General features: G+C 44.5%; 1 protein-coding gene across 1 annotated transcript in view; it reads left to right on the top strand.

Annotated features, from left to right (window-relative positions):
• CEP170B (centrosomal protein 170B) overlaps nt 1-23,709 on the top strand; it is a gene marked incomplete at its 5' end in the record, with an annotated part of 52,937 nt that overhangs the window by 5,407 nt on the left and 23,821 nt on the right. The window contains 6 exons of the mRNA XM_080346247.1: nt 6,204-6,293; nt 9,358-9,460; nt 12,012-12,070; nt 13,377-13,515; nt 21,389-21,490; nt 22,629-23,105. Coding sequence (XP_080202373.1) covers nt 6,204-6,293; nt 9,358-9,460; nt 12,012-12,070; nt 13,377-13,515; nt 21,389-21,490; nt 22,629-23,105 — 970 coding nt within the window. The remainder of the gene's footprint in view (nt 1-6,203; nt 6,294-9,357; nt 9,461-12,011; nt 12,071-13,376; nt 13,516-21,388; nt 21,491-22,628; nt 23,106-23,709) is intronic.

Genomic DNA, 23,709 nt, shown 5'->3' with positions numbered 1-23,709 from the left:
CTTCTAGATGAATTCACTGTGGTGCAGAAGCTGTATCCCTCCATCACTCAGGTATTTCCTGCTTTGGGAGCCCCGAGTAGAAGCCACAGGGAATCTCTGCTGTCTTTTATGTTCCAAACTCTTTCCCCATGGAGGTGCGGGGCTGGAGTGGGTAGTTGGGACAGGGCGATGTCCTGCTCGTGCTGTTTTGCTGCAGTTATCCAGAGTTAACCTGCACTTAGGTTATTCCCAGGAGAACTGCAATGATCCCGAGAGTCATTCATTACGTGTCACAAGAGAAGTGGGTGTTTTATGGGCAGAAGGGGATCTAGCCTTGGGAAGGCTCTGCTTTTTGACAGATAGTGTTTCCAGGTGCCTCGGCAGCAGCTGTGGGAGGAAGGATGCACATCCTGTATTTCCAGGCCTGGAGTTGTTTTTTTGACTCTTGCCTCTCCAGTTGTTTACTGTGCAGTTGGCAGGAGGGTTACATTGTCCGATGAAATGTGGATTGAGGAGGCTGGAGGCATGGCAGGACCTGGCAAACCCAGGAGGGAAGTTCATTGTTGGAGTCATGGTAGGAAGAGAGATGATGGTGGCACTGCAGGCAGGTGGTTATTAGGGGTGAGACAAGGCTGACAAGGTACTGGCAGCCTGGCCTATGGAGGGAGGGCTTGTCCCTCTCCAGAGATGGCTGGAAAAAGGAGACCCCTTCCATGTCTGAGATCCTGATCCAAGCACTAGCACACACCTCGAGGGCACTGTAGAAATTCAGGTTTCTGTTCCACCTAGATGATGCTTTTCCATGCCTACTGGGTGGGCAGGTAAAATGAAGGGAAAGGCAGTGCATGTGTGGGCAGCATGTTCCTTGCCCATGGGCAGGATCTGACCCTGGGGCACTTGGACCAGCACTCTGCTTTGGGAAAAGGAAACCAGTAAGCAAAACCCCATTCTACCCTAAAATAACGGGTTAAGTTGTTATGGGAACTGTGCCAGCCTCCGAATGTCTTTGCCAAGCTGTGGGGATTACGGTTTCATTTTCCTAGGGGATTTCTCTCTTTTGTTTGGTGCCTTATTTTTTTGCATGAATACTCAGGCCCTGGCCCTGCCACAGATCCACTAAGGCAGCAAAGCTGAAGGCAGGAGCCGCTGCAGCTTGAGAGCTGTAATGTGAGTCCAGCTTCAGGGTGCGGTGGCTACGCTTGCTGAAGAGACATTTGTCTGCTTAGGAAGAGTCATTTATTATAGAAACCGGTAGCAGATGCCCCTGGGAACAATCAGGCTGCCTCTCGTGGGGGTGTCTCGCTTGCAAACAGCCTGGGGCAGGCCAGAGCGCTCTCTAATATTCTGGAAAAGTACTGGAGTGGCAAATACACACAACTCTGTGAAATGCATCATGGTGAAAGAGGGAGACTCAGTGTTCATATCTATCATTAAATACTATCTAGGATTTTACTTTTGAGGAACAGAAAACATTTGAGGCCAGAATGCAAGGTGGTGTGTCTTTTTTTTTTAAGTTGCTTTTGCCTGTCCCTCTTCTAAAGTGAGACACTGAGAGAGGTTTGTATTTCCTTACTGGGACACTTGTGCAGAGCACAGTGCTGGCAGAAATGTAACCTGTTCATTATGGAAAGTATTTGAGCAAATGTTTATTGCGTGCTGCCACCCGAGTGCTGCAGTTATCTTGTGCCAGATATGCACAACAGACCGTAGTGAGGAATAGGGAAACTGCTCTTGTTTGTTTATTTTATCTCCAGTACCACAATGCCTTGTGGCACTGGCAGGGCTGAGGTCCAAATCTCAACCCCAAGCAGTAGGTTTTTGCCCATGGGAATTCTCCTGGGGAAAAAGCAGCATCTGTATCTATGTAGACAGCTGAGCTGCGTCTGCTCCCCGGCCCTGTGGGGAAACGCAGGCTGTCTGGCTGTATTTCTCCTCCTGCCTTCCTAAGCAGGTCTTGTTTCCTTCTGGATTTTGCTTGTCATCTCTGCAGCTTGTGGTTTCATCCCAAGTGCCCTATTCTATGTATCAGACCTAATGCAAAGCTGTGGGGCATCTGCAGCACACGTAGCCAGCGTGGTATATACCTCTGTAGAGATTTCTGAAGCTGCTTTTGCTGCTCCCATGCTAAGCAGGTGCTTTTTGCTGATCTGATGCATGCAGTTTTGAGAATCACAAGCGGCCTGCCTGGTTGCATGACTGAATGGAGACTGGTGATCCAAGATGGTGTTGGTATGGGACTGGCAGACCCAGATGTGCCAAGCCTCTCTATGAGTTGTGCTGTTTAATATGATCTTGGAAGTAAGAAGAGCTATAAAATACTTCGTCTTCAGATACATGCCACGTGTGCATTTCCTCTACTAGGTATTTAAAACATGATGCACTGTAGATAGTATGATGGGAGAAGCAATACAGCCTTATATTAGGAAGTGATTTGAATGTCTGGAAATGTAAACCCTGAATGAGCTTAGTGTAGTAACAAATGGGTGTCCATGCTTTCCCTTCAGAGAAGTGTAAATGTTGTTAAACACAATGTGTGCTTTTCTGATTTTCTGAGAGTTGTTTTCATTTGATAACAGATCCAGTGTTGGGACATGGTGAGAATGCTGTGTTCTTCCTTTGTTCCCAGCCTCTCAGAGTGTAGTCTTATTTCTTGCCTGCAGGTAACTAGTGCTTAGGAGGAGACCTCCCTTCCCTGACTTCTTTCCCCTTCTCAATCTCATCTGAGGTTCTCCAGCTCTGGTTTTGCTGTTTGGGTACAAGGAGAATCTTGGTAATCGTTGCCATAGCTGAGGAGTGCTGGTCACTCCATTGCAAGTGTTTCTCTGGTAAAGCACAATAACTGCAAGGGTGTGACAGTTGTTTTCTGGTTTTGACATCTGGATGTAGGAACTTCAGGTTTTTTTAACACTGTATTGGAAATCATTATCTTTTTTTACTGCTTGGACCCTTGTGTCCCCTCCTGACGGATCCATCTTGCCTTTTGTTGTGGAGGTTGTGATTGTTCCTAGGGAAGGCTCAGTATTTGGTGCAAGCGTGCATTTAAGCTAGGAAGTCCTCCTAGATTTGTTATTTGGTCAACTTAAGCGCAGCTTTTCAACTTACAGATGCCTAAAATCTTTCCAGTGGAATCACAGACCACTGGGAGCTCTGCACTCCTGGGCTGCTTTGTAATGTCTGTTGTCTCAGGCTTCTTATGTCACTCAATCTGATTCAGTGGGTCATGCATTAGGAAACACAGGCCTGCTGGGCTGAAGTGACTTCTGCAGGGCTGTTCTCAGGCTCTCAGCCGTTACCAGTCTGGAAACTGGTCAGTCTTTTCTTTGGAAGTGGGATAGAGGTAGTCTGCTCCTCTCCGAGAACAAAAGCGGTATCAGCTGCTGGGTTGCTGCTATCACTGCACGCAGGAGCGGTTTATGTTAAATGTGACTGATGGTGAAATACACCACACCTTATTTCTCAAGTAAGAGTGACCTTTGGCAAATTTGCATCAAAATAAATAAGGTGTGATTTTTAGATATTTTAAGTTGAGTTTCCTTGGAGACAAGCCCTCAGGAACTCCTGCTGCCAGTTCCTGTGATGTTTGCTGGTTGAACATAAACAAAACTGAGAAAATTCCTCTCTTCTCGGCAAAAGCATGAAATTTCACAGAAGTGCGATCTGTGTAACAGTTTGCTGCCTTCCTCGTGCTCTTTAAAGAGATGCTGAGAGGCAGTATCAGGACTATGGGTCAAATTTTTGCATATTGTTTTGACTCTGTCTTGAACACAGCTGAAACTTCTCTGGAAGATGGGAAGTTTTGGGATAAATTGGTTTATTTGGTTACCTCTTCCTGCTTTTATGTAGGGGAACGTCATGCTGCTGGAATACATCTCTGCTCCCCTGTGATGACCCTTGTCTGGTTTGGGACCCCTGGGTGGCTGTAGTCAGCTGTTGTAAAACACAAGAGCCCAAAGGCTGTGCTGACTTACATCAGGGTCAGATCTAGGGCAGACTGACTTTTTGGGAGACAGCTGGTTCCCAGAAATAACCTCTTTTTTTAAAATGACCTGTGACTTTGTACCAGATAAAAATCTACCCTAATTTTTGGTCTGGATTACCTTTTTGGGGTGGAAGCCTTTCTGCCCTTGGAAGGGGAAGAGAGGGATTGTTCTGCCTTTAAATTCTGTTAATCTTTAAATGAGTCTCTGTGACATGCTGTAAAAAGCTAAAGCAAACACTGCTGCACCAGTTAATCAGCGTTCCCTCACGTCCTGTTGGGAACAACGATGTCCACAGTTTTTGGTAGCAGAGGGACTGGGGAAGAGCTGTTGTGCTGTGTTGTGCGGGCAGGACCCCTGTGCATGGTTGTCTGACTATAGCAGGATGAAATGTAGTCATATAAATGCCCATGGATGATGACCACATTATCTCTGCCTGTCCCACCAGGTCGTGGTTATTTCTTTGGCCAGTGATTGCTGCTCGAGCAGCATCAGTTGAGCAGCAAAGCATCACTGCTGCCTTGTTTATTTCATAGAATGAGAATGGTTTGGGTAGGGAGGGACCTTCAAGGGTCATCTAGTCCAACCCCTGCCATGAGCAGGGAGATCTTCACCCAGATCATGTTGCTCAGAGTCCCATCCAGCCTGGCCTTGAATGTCTCCAGGGATGGGGCATCCACCACCGCTCTGGGCAACCTGGGACAGTGTTTCACTACCCTCAGTGTAAAGTTTCTTGTGAGCTGGCACCTTGTAAATTCAGCAGTGTGTGGATAGATGTATTGGTGAGGGTGCTGGAGGTTTGGAGTCACCTGCCCCTCTTCTCATTGTCTCTGCTTACAGTGACATGTTGTGAGTGATGTGAGATACATCGCAAGGTGGAAGGGTCTTCTGACCAAGTACGTGCTTACTTCATCTTGGTACTTCAGGGTTTTTATGGACGACAGGTCTCCTGGGCTGACATATGCTCTGCAACGGGAGGAGCTGCCGTTTATCAGCTGTTGTTATGTTACTAGTGTTCTTGACATTGGCAAGGGCGGAAGAAATTCTTGCAAAAGACAGCAGTTTGTCCAGAAAAAAACCTTTGTTTTCACCAAGGAATTCCCCTGAAACAGTCCTTGCCTCTGCATGCTTGCAAGGAAGTAGGTAATAGCTTGCTGAGAGTGGTGCTGTGGAAACCAGCATGTTTGTGCTTGGGAGAAGGGAAGGATTTTCACCAATAACTTGCTGGTAGATGCCCAGGACAAGGAGGATTAGCTGATTTAGAGCCTGGCTCGTCTCCCTGCTCTGGTTGCATGTCCTGCCCTCCCTTGGCCTGAGAGACCAGGGAGGTCTTGGTGTCGCGTGCTTATGGAGTGACTGGTTCCAGAGACTGGCTGGGGTCAACCGCAGGAAGAATTCAAGCTACGAGAAGCAGTAGATCTCAGTACAGACAGCCTGTTGTCTTTATGGCCATAAGACTTCAGCCATATTTCAAAACAATTTAGAGGTTTTGTTCTAACACTTCTTCCTCAGAAGCCTGAGGCTGTTCCTACTGGAGTGTCATACCCTGTTTTGATGATAAGATGGTACTTGTGCACTGTGGCAAAGCCAGTGAGGCCAAATCACAGCGCAGTTCAGTGTTCTCAAACCTAGCTTTAAATATGAATTTTCCTGGAGTAGCTTTCTTTCTCATCCCAAGTTTACTAACCTCCCTTCAACTTGGAAAACATCCTAGTATTTAAGTCAACTCTGGAACATAGTCCTGGGAACAGTATATGCATTGCTGTGAATAAGTTTGATTTGTAACTTAAGAAAACTATTTTTTCCTCTTTGAAAAATAAGAAGAAATCATCTGAAATAGGAATGTTCCTAGTGATGCGGCCACTGGCTTTAGCTGATGAAACATGGAGCTTTTCTAGTTCACACTGGCTGAGATCCTGCCCCCCAGGCTTTCAGTTTGACTGGTTTTGTTTTCAGTGTGTATTGATATAATTTATTGAAATTATGGCATAGTGTTGACAGCCTTCAGTGATTTTTTTTTTTTTCTTTTTTATTATTATTTCCTCTCTCCATGCAAATAGTGTATTGTCTTCAGTGAATTGTTTAGAACAATCATGGAAGCATTTACTGTTTATAATATTTAATCCTTCCCGCTTTTTCCCCCGACTCTGTCCTTACCCCACAACAAATGAATGTTTAAATGCTGCTTTGATTAACAGTGTCTCCTATGCCTGACCAGTCTCACATTCATTGTGCTTTCATTGCCAGTCCCGCAGTGTCGATAAGCAGCACGCTGTAATCAACTATGACAAGGAGAAAGATGAGCACTGGGTGAAGGATCTCGGGAGCTTAAACGGCGTAAGTAACAAACCTCCTGCCCGATGGAGGTGAACGAGCAATGTGCTGAGTCTGCAAGCCCTTGTGCAATTACTTAATTCTACTGTTAGACCCTTTTGGATCATTGCTACTGTTGGCATGAGTTAAGCTAAACATGCATAATTATTTGCAAGGCCTGAGATGGAGGTCATATAGCATCTCATCTTAGAGGAGGAAAGCTTTGGTGAATATTGTATTTCTTTTTCCATCTCTTGTGGTGTCCTTGCAGAGCGCTTCAGGGCTCACAAAATCATAGAGCCTCTTGCAAAAGAGGAGGACATAAATTCAGTCTCATTTTGTGGATTTTAACATTAAACTGGTGAAGATTCTGGAGCAGCTGTACAGCATGAGCAGGGTGACCTTTTGGCAATTCAGTTGTCAGTACATAGAGTGATTTATGGGATGATGAGATATTTAATTTCTTTGGGGAGTAACTATTTAAAACCACCTTTTTTTTTTAATAATAAAAATGGCTTTTTTGACGGCCTTGAGCCTGATTTGTGTGAAGACCAAGGGATAAAGTGAGCCCAGAACAGGGAGCTGAGCCTGCCTGAATCTTAACCCTTGCTCTATTCCCAGTTCACACAGTGTCAGGCAGCTCAATGAGGGCTTTGTCTGCCTACCTGAATTCTGTGGGTTTTTTTAAAAATATGCCATTATAGTTAAAACTGTCCCAATGTCACAGCATTCCTCTCTTTGGCTGCTTCTTCATACCAGTAGAGCTATTCTCCTGTAGGAGCAGGTCCAGGCTAGATTCACATAATTGTCTTCCCAGTAGGGGTTCTACTGCAGTCATTGTTTTGGGCTTAGAAACAGAAGCCCTTCACCATCACAACCACAAAACCACAAGATGAACCCCGAAACTTGTACAAAAACAGTGGTGAAAGCAAACCTCAACTGTTCTGCCTCTTCTGGCATCCGAAAACAGCAAGAATGAGTGTTAATCCTTCTCAGCCTAATAGCTGAAGGCAGAGAGCCCCGCTGAAATGGGAATATTTCCAGTAACTGGTCTGGGCTCTAGCTAGATCCCTGGTTCAAAACCTGTGGTATTTAACTCATGGTGGCAAAAATAGCAGCTGGAAATTCTGCTTGCAAGAGAGGGGAGGCCCATACCACTAATTTTTGTCTTCTCAGACTAAAGAATGTGAATTTGCAACATTTTAATAACAGGTTTATGCTTAGAGAGGCAGCACAGTAAAAGGCACAGCAGTGCGTGTCTTCTGCAGCTGGTCAAACACACTTCTATTGGAGAAGACTATTGTGGGCAAACTGAATTTATTTTGCATGAAAAAAAGATAGGTCCTAATTTGAAAATTTTCATGAAATTTTCATGTTTTCCCCCCTGCAACTAAAGAAATCACTTTTGATGACCTTGATTTTAATTCCATTTTCAGTATTTGCTTTTATCGTGTGTTTACTTCGTGTCTTGTCAACAGTGCATTACATGGCTTTGCTGGATAATCTGGTTAATACTAACTTTCTGAATGTTTTATATTGTTTTTATTATAATGCTATCTGATTCTGCAGTCTCTCTTAAGGGTCTTTTGGCTTTGAAGGTAGCTTTTCTATCTGCAATTAAGAGTTTCCTTGGGTTATTTTATTTGAAGTAACCATGGACAAACAGGTAGCAACATCAAAATGAGTTTTCTTGCAGACTTTGGTTTTGCACAGAATTCAGCAAATAATTATGTCTGTTCCAGATCTGACTGTTGCAGGATTTTAAAATATTCAAAAAAATCATGCAAATAGGAATTCTGTGCCTTTTAACCAGCTGCCCTGCTTATATTCTGAAATTACAGGCTCTTCTGTAAATTGCCAGGAAGCTGGGGGCTGTTGTCTGCTGAGGTTCTAGTTTCCTGCTCTACCATTTATTTTTCCTCTGTGGTTAATAGTTGGTCTTATCATGCATGTTTGGCTTGGCTGAGGTGAGAAGGCAGAAGGAGAAGACTCTGCTTCAGTCGTGAAAGCATGTAAATTAATTTTCTAGCATAATTTTGGTTCATTAGAACAAGCTGCGTTTGTGGTGAGGCTACAAAGACCCAGCAGCAGGCTCCCGATCTGTGGGGCTGGGTGAATCTCACCTCACAAAGCGGGGAAACTGCCCCAGCTGTGACTGGGTGCCTGATCCCCATCAGCATGCTGGTGCTTCTTCACCCAAAGTCTTGATTTATTGTTATTTGGCCCAGGTTATCACAACAGTATGTGCCTTTATTTGCGAAGGGTATCCACAAGTGCTTGATTTCTTCCTCCATTGTTCTGCAAGAACCGTTCCTTAGGGGGTCCCCTTGGAGAGCGAGCATCTGAGACATTTGTTCACAACTATGAAGTATTAATACATTTCTTGCACCTTTGGAAGGATAACATGGTTTCTTCGGGCCTCAATTAACTGCCAGGGACACAGGAAAAATGGGCATGTGAATCTTTTGCGTGAGGAGCCTGTCGTAAGGATACATGGTGTCTTGGACAATGTGACCTCAGACATCCTGGTGATGCTACTGCAAATGCTTGTTTTCCTGTGCATTTTCATTTCTCTCTTCCTCTGTGACAGGCTTTGCTTGTTAACTTATCAGGCCTTAAGGCTAACACTGGTCTTGTTTGACATCCAGCAGAAAGCTGATTCCCCACTCAGTAATTAGAGTACGACTTACTGTAGCTTTTATTGCACCAGTTGCTGCACTTGTTGATTGTGAAGGGTGGAGAAGAACCGAGAGTTCTTGACTTCAGGCACCTCATTTATGTGTTCAAGTTGGGGGCTAAAATTTAATTTGCAGTTGGTGGAAGGGTAAATCTCCCCAGAGGTTCCTTCAGAGCACCTTGCTTTGAAGCATAATTTGGGTGCTTTAACTTGCCAATGGGAGCTACTTGCCGGTGTTGGTTTTTCTAGGGGACTTAGCTCCTCTCCTGGCCAACTTTGTGCTGGTGCACCCCGAATGTGCGCGGTGCCGCTGGCGGATGGTCATGGGTGCCCTCCGGGAGCACTGTCCATCTGAGATGCGTCACCTTGATACCCTCACTCAATAATCCTTCCTCTGTTTCTTTCCTACAGACGTTTGTCAATGACGTGAGGATTCCTGACCAGAAGTACATCACCCTAAAACTGAATGATGTCATTCGCTTCGGCTATGATATCCTTCTCCTCCGAAGATGGAGTGGGACATCGTCTTTCATTGGGTTTTTTGCTCTTTGCTGCATGGAGATTTAACAGTACTAATTGTGGCTAATGAGTAGGGATGTTTGTTTTGCTTCCTGGAGCCTTTGGATGGCTTGTAGCTTTTGTTTCTCCACTGTGGACCTGATTCAGAGCATTTTGACATGATGCCTGCTACCTTCATTGGGCTTTGAATCAGGCTTTGCCTCTTCAGTTTCTTTCTAAGGAAGAATTGTGGTTTTGTCTTTTTATTTGGATGGCAGCTGCAGCTGGTACCACCCAGGGAACAAACATTTCATATGCTTTTGTAAGAATTAATATCTTACTTTTTTTTTCCTCCAACTTGTTTTTATTAATAATTTAACCCAAAGGCTTGCTGTTAGACAATTTGCAAGTCTTCAGCCTTAAACATTTAGCTTTGGGGCTTGTGGTCAGACCCTTGACTCTGTATCGATTGAAGTTTGCCCATGCAAATTGCTTCTGCCACAAAATGCAAGAGTAAATCTCTCTTTAGCAATAGCAGATTCCACCTCTGTGGGGGGAGGCTTGGCTGCAGTTATTTGCTTTATTTACAGAGTCACAAATCTTGCTTGTATCCGCTAAAACACCTTTGCCCTCATCCATTTCATTTTTACCCTAATGTGACCATATGACTGACTATAAGCAAAGCCTTTCTGAACCTGTAGAATGACAGTGCTAAGTAGAGGCTCCTATTGCTACCTTTTCATATAATCTAATCCTTTTTTTCACTGTAGTTTCCATTATTTCTATCTGCCAGACTTCAACCACTCAGGCTGAATGTAGAAGTAGCAAGTATCTTTTCTGTGTTTCTTTTTCCTTTTGTGGAGAAATCTCAGTTAAAATAGTCCAGACACTTCTGCGAATAGAGGCAGAGACTTAAATTTTACCGTTGAGGGTGGAGGTGTTTGCTGGAAAACTCCTGTGCATCCTTGACCCCAGGGCCACATTCTTGTGTCTTTTGTTGTCCCCATGATAATGGGTTTGTGCTTGGCCATGTTGTAACCCTTGAAATACCCCAAACCTTGCTGGAGCCCAGGGAGCTGAAGCAGCGAGGAGAGGCTGAGCCTCCCTGGTGCTCCAGGGATCTGGATGCCTTGGCTCTAAGCAGTGACAGCTCAGTAGCACTCACTGTTGCAACAAGGATGTGTAAATACATGCAATCCTGGATCTGCTGGAAATGAGGGTGTTCTAGGCCCTGTGTAAGATCATACTTTTGGTCTTGGTCTTGTTCTGTCTCTCCCCATTTTAGAAATAACAAATCCTTGCTCCACAGTGGGTTTTTGTTGTTTTTGTTTGTTTGTTTGTTTTTAATAGAGATAGTTACTGATTTTTATTTTTTTTTTTTAAGATTATTTGCCTTCAGATCATCATGTGAACAAGGTGCAGTTGATGAGGATTCAGGCATGCATGGGGGACAAAAGGTCTGAGCCCCTTGCTCAGTGCTGCCCAGTAGAAGAGCACTGTCACTTGGGATCGTGTCATTAAAGGTGGCTTCTCCACGCATGCATGATGAAGCCTTTTACAGTCCCATCGGCAACCTCTGTTCCAGCTTTCCTTCACTTTGCAACTTTGCAAATGTTCTTTTGATGTAGCTGTGTGTTTTCTGGTCCTTAGATGTGTGTGGAAACTCATAGAAGATTTGCTGTGAGCTCCAGTCTAGCGAAGGTGTAAGCCAGTGCCTAGAGCGTGGGTAGGTTTTAATGGCTGCGATGCAGGTTTAAACTTTTTATAGAATGCAGTTGTGAGCAATAAGCAGCTGAGTTGGAGTGTTTAGTCCTGCAGCCCTTACATGGATATTCATGTGAAATGAATGATTGCATTTATGAATTGTAGAATTTATTGCCCTCAACAGGAAAACTTTAAAGAATGTAGGTTTTAGACAAATCTTTCTGCTTCAGCGTAGTTACTGTGTCAGATGCAATCTCTTCCTCTCCTTTGGTGCCTCTGTGCCGCTCTCTTTAGCGGCGCTTTCTGCGCCCACCATGTTCAGCTCCGTGTGGACGGCAGCGTCTCCTGAGCTCTCAAGTTGGCTGTGCGCTGTTTCAAAGAGCATTTGTTTCTTTTCCATTTACAGCTTCACTTGCAGGCTGTGTGGAGTTTCCCTGCTATGCTGGTATCACTTGGTTTATTTTTAGTCTAACATTTTCCGTCTTTCCTTTTTCTTCCCCTTTACTCTCTGCTGTCCCGTTTGGGTTGTTCACGATGACATTACCAGATGCTTCCTTTTTTTATTAACATGGTGTTGCTGAGGATTATTGCCTAGGCTCAATCATGTTGAAATGCCTCCCTTCCTAAGAGGTCACAGCAGCTCATGACCTGATTTACTTTTCATCCAGGAAACTGCAGTGGCTGAAAGGCCATTGCAAAATGTTCATGACAAAGACCATAGTGGGGATGCAGCACAGGTAACTGTTGCTTCCCTGTGTATTTTAAGTTTCTCTGGTTTTATGATGTTGTTTTCTTTCTATGACTAAATGCTAGATTTCTGTGTCCATACAATTCCTTCGCTGTTTCCTTAATGTGTTCTGTACATTCAAACATGTACGTCCTGGAGCAAATTCAACACAAAGTCCCAGAAGAAGCATTAAAGGTAAGGATGTCTGGATGCAGGTGCCTTTTATTTATTTATTTTTTATTTTTTGTTAAGTGCTCTAGTAATGGTAAAACAGCCTGAAATAATAGAATACTCTTCATGGCAGTGAAATGTTCCACAATGTGAGGCTCACATTGGATTGGGACTTAAAACCTTCCTTTGAGAACAGACCCATTTCCCAGTTATCTTGGCTTTGATCTCTCTTATCCCTGTGCTAACATGTAGATGAAATTATTTATGATTTCATGACTGCCAACAAAAAGGGTTACTGAAACTGTAGCATATTAAAGAACAGTCAGCACATTAACTTGTGGGTGAAGCACAGCAGAACTTATTCTCTCCCAGAAGTGGAGCACAGGTGCCTTTTTCTGAGCATGGTGTCTTAGGCCAGCTCCATCACGCTTCCTCCAGCAGGCTGAACTTTGCTTAATTTATTCCTGTATATCATCTCATTTTTGCCTCCAAGCTCCCAATTTTTACTTGCTGAGCAGTCCCCTTAGGAGTGAGGTGCTCTTTAAACAAAGAGCTCAGTTGCAAGTACGAAATATTCAAGCATCCTCTTATCTAAGGCAGAAAGGCAACCCCCTCTAGGCAAGAAAGTTGTACGTTCAGCTGAGGGACCCGGCTGTTGGTGCCAAGCATCACCTCTTGCATAGTAGGTACTGTCGCCTTAGTCCTGGTTCCATGTTTATGACTTGGAAAGGATTGGAAATAGAACAGCTAGAATTGGGCAAATGATTCATTGGACTTACTCAGGGGTAATCTGAATGGCTACACCCTTCTATTAATATACTTGTAATAAACCCACTTTTAAATAGCTCATTTACTATGTTAATGTGGAGCCTGTTTTAAGGCAGAAACACTTTCCTAGCTGGAGAAAGGGTTTGGAGAGAAGTAATTTAAATATTTTTAATTGCCTTTGCTGAAAATCTGAGATAATGCCCTGAAATAATTTATAATGTTGCTTTAAGAACAAAGGGGATTTCAGGATTTGAATCCTGAATGGAAAGTGGCTTAAGTTCTGATTCTTCTCAGTTTATTCTTTAAAGGGTTTCCTAATTAGCTATTTTGCAAGCTAAGTCATAGTGACCTTCTCATGGACTAGAATTGTCACTTGATGTCTTCCAAATGGCATTTCTGCTGTTCTGTAGCCTCTGCTCAGGTGTGCTTTCTCTTTGTTGTGGAACGTAGCTGCAGCATGATCTTTGCGTGATCTGTTTGTGGGGTAGGGTGGTTTATCTTTCCCCTGGGTTGGCACACAGGTCGCATGGGCACCCTGCAGCTGTTGCTTGTGTCTCTGCAGCATGAGAAGTACACCAGCCAACTCCAAATGAACTACAAAGGCACGGCGATGAAGAGGGCAGAGCAGCCCATGGAGCATGGTGTCTACACAGAGTCCCCACAAGCAAAGCTGGAGAAAGGAGAGAGGAAAGCAATTACAGGTACTTGCTCAGAAACCAGTTAATCAAGATTCAGAACAAAGTACAGCTTGAGCCCTGCACTGGGTCACAATTCTGACAGTGCAGTGTTGTGGGTTGCGTCTAGGAGCAGTTCCAGAAGGGTCATCTTACTAAACCTCTTAGTATGCCAGACTCTCCGTTTTTGGAGGTTCAGCCTCCAAAAAAAATCAGCTGGCCTGGTGGCCCACGCAGGCCTTGTCATTGTGTGTCTGCTGGAGAACCTGGGGCCAAGCAGGTTTGGTAAGTTCTTTGGCACCTGTCTGGTCCATTTTTAATTTCCTAATCATGAGCTGGTGTTTGAACAGAGATGGTGACTCAGAGTAGAAGATGTATGGCTGCTGTGGTGTGGTGCTGGCAGGCAGACAGGCATAGAAACAATAGGCCATTTAATTCCCAAAGCCATGTACGGTCTTAAAATGGCTGTATTTTCTAAGGTGCCAATGTGTGGGATTGAAACTGACTGCCAAGCTGGGAGTCGTTTCCTTCAGGTTCGCTGGTCTCGCTGCAAACTTTTTCAATTTAAAAAATTCCTTCGTTGCCCATTTCTATACCCACTGCTGCCTTCCTTTAAAGACCCTTTGTCAGACTCGCCTCCTCCCTGTTCCCCATCATGGTGGGTTAAGACCTCCCCAGCAGTCTTGTCTCACCCACCTCCTGTACCTACTACCCTGGCAGGTCTCTCTCCAGTTCTGCTCAAGTATCAGTTGGTGGCCTTCTAGAGCTTGATGATGCACAGGAGGAACAAGTATTGTTTTAAAGTATCACAGTGACAGATGACTGCCAGCAGTGCCGCATGGCATAGTGATTGGAAAGCTTTAGGGTTACCAGAGAGACTGCCCACTGGTCTTTTGGGAGGAAAGAGCTCGGGGGGTGTGAATGGAGGGAAGGGGATGGGCAAGTAAAAGGGTGAGACATCACCTTGGGCGAGGTGACCTAGAGACAGAGACAGCAGCTTTCTAGAAATGTGTACAACTTTGTGTAAATCCATTAAGGTTTCCTGATAACTAATTGGAGTGGGTTGGCTGACCTTAATCTCCTGTGTATTGTCTTTGTGAAAATCCCTCTGAGCTGACACAGTGTACTAAAACGGCACAGTTTTTCTCCCTGGTCGTCTTGTTGCCTCCAGCTGTGCAAGGAAGCACATGCACACACGTCTTTGTGCCCAACTCCGATTTTCCACACTGCAAAACCTTTCTTAGCGTTCCTTGAGCTGTGTCAATGTGTTGTCCTCCTCTATGCATGTGGCGTTTGTGACTTTGCCTCACAAGCGTGCGGTTAAAGGGATGAAGTTGGTGGTGATTAACCATGACACTGCGGAGGGTGAGAAGAGGTGAACCTCATGGCGGGGAGAACTCTCCAGCTGCCTTGCAAGGAACATGCGGTTCTTAAACAGCATTAACAATAACTGATTATGTGTTTGCTGCTGCCTGGTTTTATGAGCATTCTCATTTTTATTCTTGCCACCTTCCAAAATACACACCGGTTGGTTTTAACCTACATAGCGTAAGCGATTGATATGTGGAACACCTTCGAAATCAGGATGTTGAGTGACACTTCAGCAAGGTGACCCAGTTCTCTAGCATGTGGTTCGCAGACCTGCATTGCATTTCTGTCATCGTTAGTGGGCACAGACCATAGGTCTAAGGCAAAAAGGACTGTGAGTACTTACTGGGGGCCAGTGCTGAAGTGTGTCATGTGCAGTGGGACGGACAGATGTGAAAAAAATCTGTGAAGATAGAGGAATTCAGGATGTTTTGTCAGAAATGTTTTGCTGGGTTTGACTGAAGCCTGTTGAAGCAAGGGAGGGAGTCTGAGTGTTAGATCAGCACCTCGCTCTCCAGAAAGCATCTCTGTTTAGCGAGCGGAATGATCAGTGGGTCCCATTTTCATCTGTGGTGTGACTAATTCACCTTGTCTTCAGCTGCACACATGCACAGTTTCTCCTTGGTTGCTTGGAGTAGTGGCAACAATTTAAAATGATTAGTGGAAGGAAGAATGTAATGTTCTTACTGAGAGTGGGCTTGCTTAGTGGCAGCAGAAAGAGGCTTTGGAGAGAGCTGCTTTGCTAAGCCCATAGGTATTTGGGAATTTGCATTGACTAATTGAAACAAGGTCTAGGATGACAAAAGCCTTTAGAAGGATCTCTTCCCAGGGCCGGGTGGAAAAGAGGCAAAGGGAATGCAAGCTTTCAGGGAGGGGGTTTAACAAAACAATGTGAACAATTAGGGCTGCTTAGAAATGGGAGGAGGTGAAGGGCTGAGGATAAAGAGATCCAAAGTGAATGAGAAACAGCTCAGCCATTAGTCTTTATGCAGTTGAACTCCCAGATTTTGGGTGTATGTTGCCTGTGAGCAGAAAATCATTGTGAAATGTTTGAAGCAAGGAGCTTGGTAAGCCCTGTGCATTGGATATGGGTATGAATAAGAAAAGTGCCCACAGTTCAGCTAGTTAGTGCTAAAAATAGCCATCAGCTCTCATGTCTAAGTGATCAGGAGGCCAGGTACAGCCTTGAACTGAGCAGATTTCAAGACTGTCACAATCTCTTGTCTGTTGCTACCTGAGTTGAGGTACTGGATGAGATAAGCTACTTTGTCTTCTTCTGTTCTCAACACATAGTTAATCCTCGGGCTGATCTTTATCTATTTTTTTATTTTAAGGCCCTCACGGGCTGATGGCACTAGATAATGCTGGACCTGATGAGTAACCTCAGAATAACTGCTGCAGGCTTGGGTTGCCAGGGGTGGAGGCACCTGCAGTGTCCAGCTGCAATGGGCATCACCAGCTGCAGGAGCAGGGCTTCTCCTGGGATCTGTGAAATAGGCCGGCTCACTGACTTAGCGTCCGTGTCATTAGGGAATGGTCTTCACAGAGCTGCTGACTTGAAAGTCTTGTTGGTGTCCGGGGCTGAGGTCAGCAGGCGGTGTGGACGGAGGCAGTGGGAGTTGTGCCCAGTTGTGGAGTGGTTTCCATGGTCTTCGGCTGCTTTCCCCATGAGGTCATGGTAATAACTATTTAGACACACAGCTCTGCCCTGGCCTTTAATTTAGGGGAGTGGTTGGTGCTGTATCTGCTTTTCATCTGAGCTAGGGTGCTGGTACCTGCAGCATGTTAAACGCTTGACCGTGTAATTGGTGGAAATAAATTTGTGATTATCAGCCTGATTTGAAAGCCTCTGGGAGGTGTATGTTCGCAGCAGGTAGAAAAGATCAGGGCTTAGGTTTGCTATGTGCATGTGAAATATATATCGCAGCAAAGAGTCAGAGAATTCCTTTCTGTTTATTCCTACTAGGTATGGATTCTCTGTTTTGGAGAGGAGGAAAAAAGCAGAGATGTAAGGAATTAATTTTAAAAAGTTATAACTAGATTATCTTCTCTTTTCCCCAAGGCCTCTGCCATAAGAAGCCTACTCTGCATCTTCTGAAGATAGACATTAACGTTATTAATAATGAATCAAAACCAGCCTGACTTAAAGCAAGCAGGATTTCTCATGCTTTTGTTATGACTTGCTGTAGACAGCTTCAAAGCTGTGTGTGCTTCTGTCAGCAAAGAAATTTGTGGTTGCTGTCTGTCTCTCTCTCTCATGATAGTTTGAAGCTTTGTGAGGACCTGGGTGAAGTGCAGCCCTCGGTCCTGTCCTGGCTACAGGTGACACCTTCAAGGGAGATCAGACCCCTCTCTGTAGGAACTGCCTGCTTGTCATGAAAGCTCTTCTGCCCACTTGCTGATGGAAAGTGGCATTAACGCAGGCTTTCTCCTTTCCCTTTTATCACCTGGACTGTATTTTTGGTCCTGCCCCGCTGTTCTGTGCGATTCACTTCTCCATAAATACATCTTTTTTTATCAACACATCTCATTTTCTCTTGTGGCGGTGCCTGTTCTTCAGATGATCAATAATTCTGTATTAATTTAACTGGCCACGTTGTTGTCAGACTTGTGAAACAAATGGACTTCCTTTGTTCTGCGCTGAAATAGCCTTCATTTTTTCTTTGGAGTGACTGCCTCAAAGACTGAAATGCAGGAGCAGAACAGGTGCGTGTCAGTGGTCTTCCCTGTATTACACCGTCACAGATAGCTCGGTGTTTATCTGGCTGAATGCTTGTGCTGACCTCAATTCAGTTATCCAAAAGGATGGTTTTCAGACTGTCTGCCTGAATTGATGAGCCAAGAAATATGTCTAAGTGAATTGGCACCATCTGGGCAGCCTGGCATGGAGTGAGGAGAGGTGTTAACAAGCTGCCATCAGTTGGAAGGAGTATCATGTCATTGAAACGACTGAGCAGTTAGTTTTCATTGGTGTTCCTCGCTTCACTGCTGACTTGGGCAAGCCTCGAGTCTCTCTGCTCTTCTAAGAGCTTCCATCTTGCACTAAAATATAACAGACAGGCAGTGTGTGTCTCGGGACATATAAGATGTGCTGCTCTGGATGCTGCAGGTCTGGGCTGAGGTTGCTGCCCAAAAAACATCCCTGCTGGTGAAGAGCAAAGCCCCTGGCACAGTCACGTACATACCTGCTCCCTGCACCGTTTCTGTCACAGCCATCTGGTTGAGCTGCCTTCCTATCATGCCTTCCCCCCTCCCCTTTGTATATAATATTGTTGTGTTAGAGCTGCTGCAGGGAGAGGCGTCAGGTTGGTTGTGCTGGCAAATTAGAAGGGGCAGAAGCTTCTGACATAAGCAGGGCAGCAAATTCCTGTAGCTCTTCTGAAGTCAGGGATATTTTACTCTGTCTGAGGATCTGGCCACTTTTCAGCAGTAGCTAAGAATGAGCGTGGCGGTGTCACTTGATAATATTATTCAAAATGCAAATTAATATGAAGGCTCAGTGGAAACATTAATTACTCTTAAAATATTGAAACTGTCCCCAAATATCAAGACGTTGACTCCTCAGCTTTCCATCTGTGCTTTTGGCAGTCTTTAAAATGAAGTTCCAGTTTATTGTGGAGACTGGGAGAGCGAAGGAATATAAAAAAACCCCACAGAAGCGAGCAGGTGTGTTACACACGCTGTGACAGAGTGGTGCAGGTGGGGCCACATGAGCTTGGTGTCATGACACAGGATCCCCAAGGGACAGACCTGTGCACTCTGGCCACCCTGATGCTCTCTCTGTGCTCCTTGACCTGCCCTGAGGTTTTGGCTTTGTGCTAACTTTTGTCAGAGAGGGAATTTCCAAGGACTTCTTAAGGGTCTTTAGGGTAGAGGGGGAAATTTGAGAAGGCAGAAGAGCTGGCTCATTAATCTTTATAGATCATCTTTTTTTCCTTCAGCTTTCCTTGCAATCCCAAAGTTCCCCATCAACAGAAAAGTCTGACCAAGCTTGACTTGCTCCCCTAGCTGCCTTTTTGCTGTAGTAGAAAAGCTTCTTGGGGACAAAGGCAATAGCCGCTGTGTCCAGTATGCAGACGAGACAGAGATCTTGGGGTTGGAGCAGCTTCTGGAAAGAGTTTTGTCCTGCAAGATGGATGTGAGCTCTCTTAGCTCACTTCTGCCCCTTTAGAAACAAATTTTCTTGGAACAGATAACCAGAAGCTTCTAGACTAGGGGGGCTTTGGGATCCTGTGGGGGGCTGGGATGTGCTGGATGAGCTGTAATGAGGCAACTCCTTGCAAGGTGCAAGTGGTAACAGTACCTGTGCTTGGGAAAGATGCTACTTGAGCAAGAGTTGGGTATGAGATAGTCTTTGCATTTCATCTGTAGGCATCTGTAGGGCTCAGGATTTCTTCCACCAGCAGCTTAAAATAAACCAGTGATGAGCTTTCAGAATTGATTGTATTCATCTGAGACAAGTATCCAAAATCTCATCTATTTCTTCAGGGTTGAGCCCCTCACTGTGCCCCATTCACCTTCAGGCATGAGTTACCCCAGACATAGCTGGGATTTGTGCATCACCCGATGTATTGTTCTGCTGACCCTGACTATCACTTGACTGTCAACCCTGAGATCAATACTACAGTTCAGGGGGTGATAGTCCATTGCAATGTGTGCCCAAAATAAGTATCTGACAGTAGAGCAGATCCTGTGTGGTTGGGATGGGGGTCTAGTGGGCAAGTCATGGCATGAAGAGGTTCCATGACAGAAGGTCTCAGCCCAGCAGAGACCAAACCCTGCATTTGAGTGCCTCTCTTCATTGACAGCCTTGTGAACAGGTTTTTTATTTTTCCTTTCTTCCCCTTCCCCTTGAGTGGTTTACCCATCTTCAGTTATGAAACGTATTGCTTAGCAATTTCAATTTATTCATGGTGAGAAATGCTTCTTCCTTTGAACTTTCAAAGGCCGCCTACATAAAGTGAACACGGTTTGTCTTCCACGCACTCGAGGCGGAAAGGGGAGCAATGCTTTCAGCCTCTTTTGATCCTCAGTGTGAAGGGAGGCAGCGTGGTTAATTTTGAAACATGAAGATCTCTTGAAAAGGGCCTGTGGGCTGCATCTGTAAAGCAAAATTTTTGCCTGTGGACTGTCAATGTATGAGCTCATATATCTCTGGAACTATTCTAGAAAAATCCATGTGATGTAGTGGCTGTTGGGTCTGTGTAGCGTTAGAAACAGCAGCATAAAATCAGGCTCCTTTTTTTCCTTCGACTTATTTAAATCCCCTTCCTCTCCGAGCTTCCCGTATGCTAACAACTGCTTTCTGTCATGTCCCTATTAAAGCAGGGAATGCAAAATTGCAGGGCTGTTTGAGGGCTGCTTTACACAGGGCAGCGTGTGGTTTTAAAACCACAAGCCGAGCGCGCAGCAGTTGTTGGTAGAAGCCCGGCTACGGCTCTGTAGCTGCAGCCAGCGTTTAAAACGTGGCCTGTAAAGTGTGTGCTGATGGCTGTTATGGGTAGAGGCAGAAGCAGTTAACAAAGCTGGAGCTTAACCTCAGCCCCTGACCTATCCTCATGTCTATATCACCTCTCGATGAAAGATCAAAAGCTACTTTATTTACTTCTCTTAAATTATTATAAAAACATAATATTAATAACTATACCACAGGTAAATTGAGGTGTATTCTTCTTGCTGCATAAAAAGCAGCAGCCCAAGGCACTGCCAAAACACAGTCTTGTGGGAGACAAAGGGAGAAGCAGTGGATCAGCTCCTCTGGGTACCAGCTGTTGCAGCAAAGCCCTGATCTGCCAGTGCATCCTCACTGGGCAGAGAAAACGATGCAAGTCTGGCTCTTCTAGGGGAAGCTTCTCCATGAGAAAAACCTCTGTCCTGCAAGGGCTCTAGAATCCACTTGGTTTACTTTAAGCTTTAGAGAGCAAGAGTTTACTACTTCTTTATATATGTGCAAAGAGATGGTTTTACCATTTTCCCTAAATTTGTAACGCATCAAGAATTTCCTGTTGTGGCTATGTGTCACTTTAGAGTGGGAGTGGTGAGTAGCTGGAAAAAAATCCCTGGCCTCACAACATCCAAGGACATGGTGGGGCGAGAAAGGGCAGAGCTAAAGTCTTCCTAATTAAGACCAGGAAAGAAGTCTGATTTTCACCTGAATTGCAGATGAGTTGCAGACAATTTTGTGGTTGGCGTTTCACAGTTTGTCCTGCCAAAACCTTTCCATTTTCTGTGAATAATGAGGCTAGAGAGGGAGAAAAGCTGGTATTTGGGAAACACAGCTATGAAAGACAACAGAGAGCACTGGAGTCAGCATCTTGCAGCAGAATGTAAAAAATTAAAAAGTGGGGGGTGGGAGGAAAAGCCTGAACATACTCATTATGATGTACAATTTGCTGTTGTTACAACTGCAATGTGACAGGTATATGATGTCATCTGATCCTGCTACTTTTCTCTTTTTGGCATGTGACTGACTTCTGTGTACCTGGTAAATTGATATTTTCTGTGTCAAAATATTTGCTTATCCTCTTCCTAGAAACCAGTACTTACCGCACACCTCTTTATGGGCAGCCCTCCTGGTGGGGGGAAGATGATGCAAATAACAAGGAGGACAGAAGGCAAGAAGAACATTACTCAGGTAACGGAGGTCATTTGGGGTGGAAGAAGATGGGGTGGACACAATTTCTGCACGCTTTTGATCTTTACTGTGTGAAGCCATCCTGCTTTGAGGCTTTCCTTACTATTTTTTTTGGTGCTTGTATATGCACATTCTTATGTGTAGACAGCTGCTGATGAAAGCAGAATAAGGGAAAATTAGTGTTTCCCCTAAAATAATTGAAACGATAGTTGTGGAATAATTTGGTATGGATGAGAAAGGCTTTGGTAAGCTTGTTTGAGACCTAGTTCTACAGCAGTGCTTTATCTGTGATTGTGTGTAACCCACCCCAATAAAACATCCACTTTGTCTCCCAGGAGTTTCCTGTCTAGAAGGTGCTTTAAGACCTGATGCTTTGACTAGATTTGATTAATGTGGAAGCAATCTGTTTCTCACCTCATCATCCTTGAAAGCCATTTAGTCTTACCAGTCCTGTTGTGAATCTATATGCATGGAAAATGCATCATTTTTCACATGTGCCCTAAACCTGATCTTTCTGTCAAGCATATGCTTTACTGCACAAAAGGGCATTTTATTTTGATGCGCATGCAGTGTATCTGTTCTCTAGCAGAGAGGGGTTGTGATTAGCAGCTCTCCCAAGAGGTTGAAGTAAGTAAGTGACCCTCTAGACAAGATGTTTGGGTCCTACTGAAAAAATTGTGGTTTTATTGCTGGTGATGTTCCAGAATGAGGTGTTCTTCCAACAAAACCATGCCTTGAATAGCTTTGCACACTCAAGCTTTTCCTTTGAACTGTGGAAGGTTGAGCAGGTGTGCGTGGAAGTGAATTCAGCAAAGTCAAACAGGATCTTCCTTCTGCATCAGCCCAGGCATCCTTAAGGCAGCCTTAAAGGCCACCAGCCACACAGGTTCTGTCAAAGCGTACAACTGTGTGTGTGTGCTCAGCTCTCTCTTTGGGGAGCAATGGAAGAAAGGATGAAGTTAATAAAATAATAAACATTGGTGAGGCTGCAGCAGTGCAGTAATCACAGATTTCAGTGGTGAGGCCAGAGTACAAAGGTATCTAAAACAGAACTTGTATTTTTTTCTTTAATCCATTTCAGCTAATGTTTGTGTATTTAAGGTTTTGCCTTTTCTTTTTTTTTTTTTTCCTTTTGTAGAAAGATCAAAAGATATAACCCAGCATGAAGAGGAACTGAATGGTAATATTTCTGGTTATAGAGATGCCCAAGAACAGTCTGTGTTTGCCTTCCGAAGAGAGCCAAGTTACTTTGAGATTCCAACTAAAGAATTTCAGCAACCATCAAAATCTCCAGAAACACAGGTCCATGAGATCCCAACAAAGGATGTTGATGCCGTAGTAACCCCTGTTGTACAGAGTCACGCCTCTTTCACCATTGAATTTGATGATGGTACCCCGGGTAAAATAAAGATAAAAGATCACGTAACTAAATTTTCACTCAGACAGAGAAGACCATATAGTAAGGAACCGGCTCATACAGAAGTGATGTCAGCAGAGAGCAAAGTGGCCGACTGGCTTGTCCAGAATGACCCAAGCTTGATGAGACGGCAGTCTCCAGGAGAAGATGTGTACAGTACGAAGAGTGACCTGCCGGTTCATGTGAGGACGCTTAAAGGTGAGTAAATGTCTTGTCATATGGACATAGATCTCTGTTGGCCGTGCAAATGCAGCATAATAAAGGGGGAAACCCCTTCTCCTGCCAAGGAGAACTAGACTTCATTGTCTCTGCTCCAGATTTGCAAGATAAAGAACATTTCTTTAATGACTGTTAATGGTTTTGAATCCAGCAAGCAGGCTCTTCACCTGGCCCTGAAGTCATGTGTGGTGCTGGCCTGGAGACACTCTAATCTGGTTCCTCTACATCTGTAATGCCAGCTCAGCAGTAACAGTGATTAGAAAAAGGATTTTGATTTTTAAATGTCTAAAATTATTTCCGTGTGGTCAGGCAGACTGGTGAACACAGATATTTCAGTTTATTTTCTTCTCTTGTCTCCTCCTAGCTGATCAATGGCTTCTTTTTAGCTGTAGTCCAGCATGGGCAAAGTATGATCATCCTGATGACTGTAATGACCAGAGCTACTTGGTTGGATGACCAGATGTCCTAACATGGAGACTAGTAATGGAGTTGAGATATATGTCATCACCAGTGAAGGAAATTGTTGTCCTTGTAGAATGTTTATTTTCTTAAAGTAAAGCTTCACTGAAATCGTGCCTTGTTC

This window comes from Nesoenas mayeri (assembly GCF_963082525.1).
Source record: "Nesoenas mayeri genome assembly, chromosome: 5".
Classification (NCBI taxonomy): Eukaryota; Metazoa; Chordata; class Aves; order Columbiformes; family Columbidae; genus Nesoenas; species Nesoenas mayeri.
This window is presented reverse-complemented; position numbering and strand designations above follow the sequence as displayed.